General features: G+C 51.5%; 1 protein-coding gene across 1 annotated transcript; it reads left to right on the forward strand.

Moving 5' to 3' along the window:
• Window positions 1–1,977: 1,977 nt before the first annotated feature.
• Window positions 1,978–2,433, forward strand: V2A60_008036 (uncharacterized protein; the record flags this gene model as incomplete). Its single annotated transcript, XM_083259313.1, has 2 exons — window positions 1,978–2,113; window positions 2,195–2,433. 2 exons carry the CDS (start codon window positions 1,978–1,980, stop codon window positions 2,431–2,433), a joined length of 375 nt encoding a protein of 124 aa, XP_083115439.1.
• Between the last annotated feature and the right edge of the window lie 508 nt (window positions 2,434–2,941).

The raw sequence follows: 2,941 nt of genomic DNA on the forward strand, positions 1-2,941 counted from the left end.
CGGCAGGATAAGTCTTTCTGTTTTTTTTGCCCCCATGACGATTATGGGACACTGCCGAGTGAGTCTAGCTCCCTTCCTCGCGTCCGACCGGCACCGGCTCATCAGGGGCCGCAAAGATGGTGTGTGTGCCTGCTCATGGTTTTCAGCCAGCCACACGCGCCCCTTTATCCACAAGAATACAGCACCATGTGCGCTTGGGGGGGGGGGGGGGGGGGGGGGGGGGGGGGAATAAAAGAGAGGAGAGGGTGAAGACTCTTCTACTGGCTTTAGCTGCCTAGTATACGACGGAGGGAAGGTCATGATCGACACAGTTGTGCTCGCCACGCCAGAACCCTGTCTGCCTTTTTGGGGTGGGCATTTTTTTTTTCACCCACCTGCTGGCCTCTTTCTCGCGGTCTGCAAAAAGGCGTGGCAGAGTGGTGCTGCCTTGCCTCAGAGCACCCGATAGCCTGAAGTGTAAAATCAAGCAAGATGAAACAAAATGAGACGACACATTATTGAAGAAGAATATTTTTCCCCCTTTCTTTTACTTATTTCTTTTAATATCAAGTACTCGAATAAAATCCTGTAGACGGTTTTGTGGATAGAGTGTTTGATACCAACTTTGATTCCCACCACCAAGAGAAAATCTGGAGCAGCAGGACACGTCCAAAGTCCATTGCGCAATGAATTTTTCCTTTCTACTGAGGAGGAGGAGGAGGAGGAGGAGGAGCATGTTTTCTGACATGCCTCGAAAATGAATTCTCTACAGGCATATTTTTTACGCCTGTAGACATGGCCTACCCCTACCGAGAGGCTTGTCAAGAATGGCCAAAAAATCGTCAGAATCCCCTTGAAACTCCTCTACAGGCATATTTGCATGTACCAAGACATGACCTGCCTATACCTGGGGGCTTGTCAAAAATGGCCAAAAAATCGTCAGAATTTCCCTCAACCCGGCCGACATGCCACCAAAAGAAAAAGGAAGAACAACTCGGAGAGAATCCACTTTCTAGGGGGGCATGTCAGGAAAACCGGTACCTTGGAGCTCGTCATGCAGGCCGCGAGCTACAGCAGAAACAACAATACATGCATATACTACTAGTGCAGTGAACAGTACCTGCGGTGGCTTGGGAGGGGCATTGTCAATAGTAGAGACAAGAGGAAAGCAGACACAGGGGTGGGGCCACGGGTAGAAACCAGGCAGAAGAAACGCGATGGGCACGAGTCTCGCTCGGACAGCAGGACAGGTAAGACCAAGTTTTTGGGCGAATGAGCGAACCTGTGGCTTGCTTGCTGAATGGCCTGGCCGGGCTGCTGGTTGGTAGCAAAAGCAGACGAGGCTAACAAGACTCAGGATACATCACTGCCCCCCGAAAAGTGGGGACCTCTGTGCCACTGCCAACGTACTTTCTGGATGGCGTAATATCTGTGTGTTTTTGGAGGGTTCGAAATGGAGTAAGAGAAGCTCTCTCAACTAATCAGAAGCTATCAGCGAGAGGCGGCCCTGTCTCTGAGAAATTGATATTTCCTATTATAGTATAGTGTTATACATATACTAAGCCTCTTTAGGCAGAACAACAGACTGATACCTTTGAACAACACTCCGATGTTCGACCTTACTACCAATAGGTAATGACTAGCACATCTTCCTTGCCGCATATATAAGACCTGTCCGCAGTACTCAGTATGAGAAGGAAAGGGAAAAAAAGGCCACACCACCCTCCCCTAAGAAATTATCCATCATAGTAGTCTTTGCTACCTTTATCATTGTCTTGCCATCGCTGGCCCCCTTACTTTTTTTTTATCCCTCTCACAAACTACGAAATCACTCTGCGCTGAGACTGGTCAGGTCCCTTGTCCAGCTAGCTGCTCCCTGCGTTCATCACTGCCCGCGCAAGAGAGAAGCAGAGATAGCGAGAGCGACATCACCCCCACACCATCACACAATCATACTGCCTTCACCTCCCGAATTTCACACGACTTCACACCGCCATCATGCAACTCAGCACAGAAGCCATCATTGGCATCGTTGCCCTTGTGCTAGCCCTCCCGCCCGCCCTGATCATCATCTGGCGTTGGATACGGCGCAGCAGGATTATCCAACGCGCGTCCGCACTGTCAGACGCTGAAAGTGCGGCCCCAATCCCCCCCTACCCCTCCCCTATTGCCCGGGAGGTCCCAGGAACGCTAACGCGAGAGACTGTTTCTCTAGTGCAACTCCTACCCACGAGGTCTTGGCACGCACTGCAGTCACTGCCATCGTATCCGTCCTTTCTCGGCGCGCCGGAGCGCAGACACTCTGAAGACCAACTTGATGAGTTTTACTACGTGGCGGCCATGTATAAAGGATCCAGGTCGCAGCATCCCGAGGCATCGTCGAACATGCAGCAAGAGGCAGATGGAAGACGGAAATGGGGCTGGGGTCGCTGGTCAAAACGACCAAACTGCTGATATTATAGATATCTATAGACTGACTTGATCAAATAGACATGTTGGCCTTGTAGCTACAAACTTTTCTCGATATGACAGCGCCTGCCCTCGATTATATTAACGATGCGAGACCCAGCGATTGCGGACAATAAGATTGGACGGCACCACGTGCGAGACAACGCCTTTGAGTACCAGCGTCGAGACACGCTCGTCCAGGTTTCGTGATGCCGAACGCCGTTGTCCTCGACTACATGCGATGTCCTCCAAGATTGCAATGGCATTCGATCAAGGCTACACAGAAAAGAAAAAAAGAGAGGGGGGGGGGGGGGGGTTATGCGCACAGAATAAGGTGGTGCAACACATAATGCAGGCCAATGTTACTTAGCATGTAGCCTTGCCAAGCTAGCATCTTCTTTATTAGGTGCCCAGGGGTGTGACATCTGCGCCGCGCCGTTGCTGGCGTGGGGACCCGATTCACCCCACACCCCGATCGGCCCCGCCCATCAAACTGGGGTTCAGCCCGCCCGTT

The sequence above is a fragment of the Cordyceps javanica genome, chromosome 5, assembly GCF_051103115.1.
Source record: "Cordyceps javanica chromosome 5, complete sequence".
NCBI lineage: Eukaryota > Fungi > Ascomycota > Sordariomycetes > Hypocreales > Cordycipitaceae > Cordyceps > Cordyceps javanica.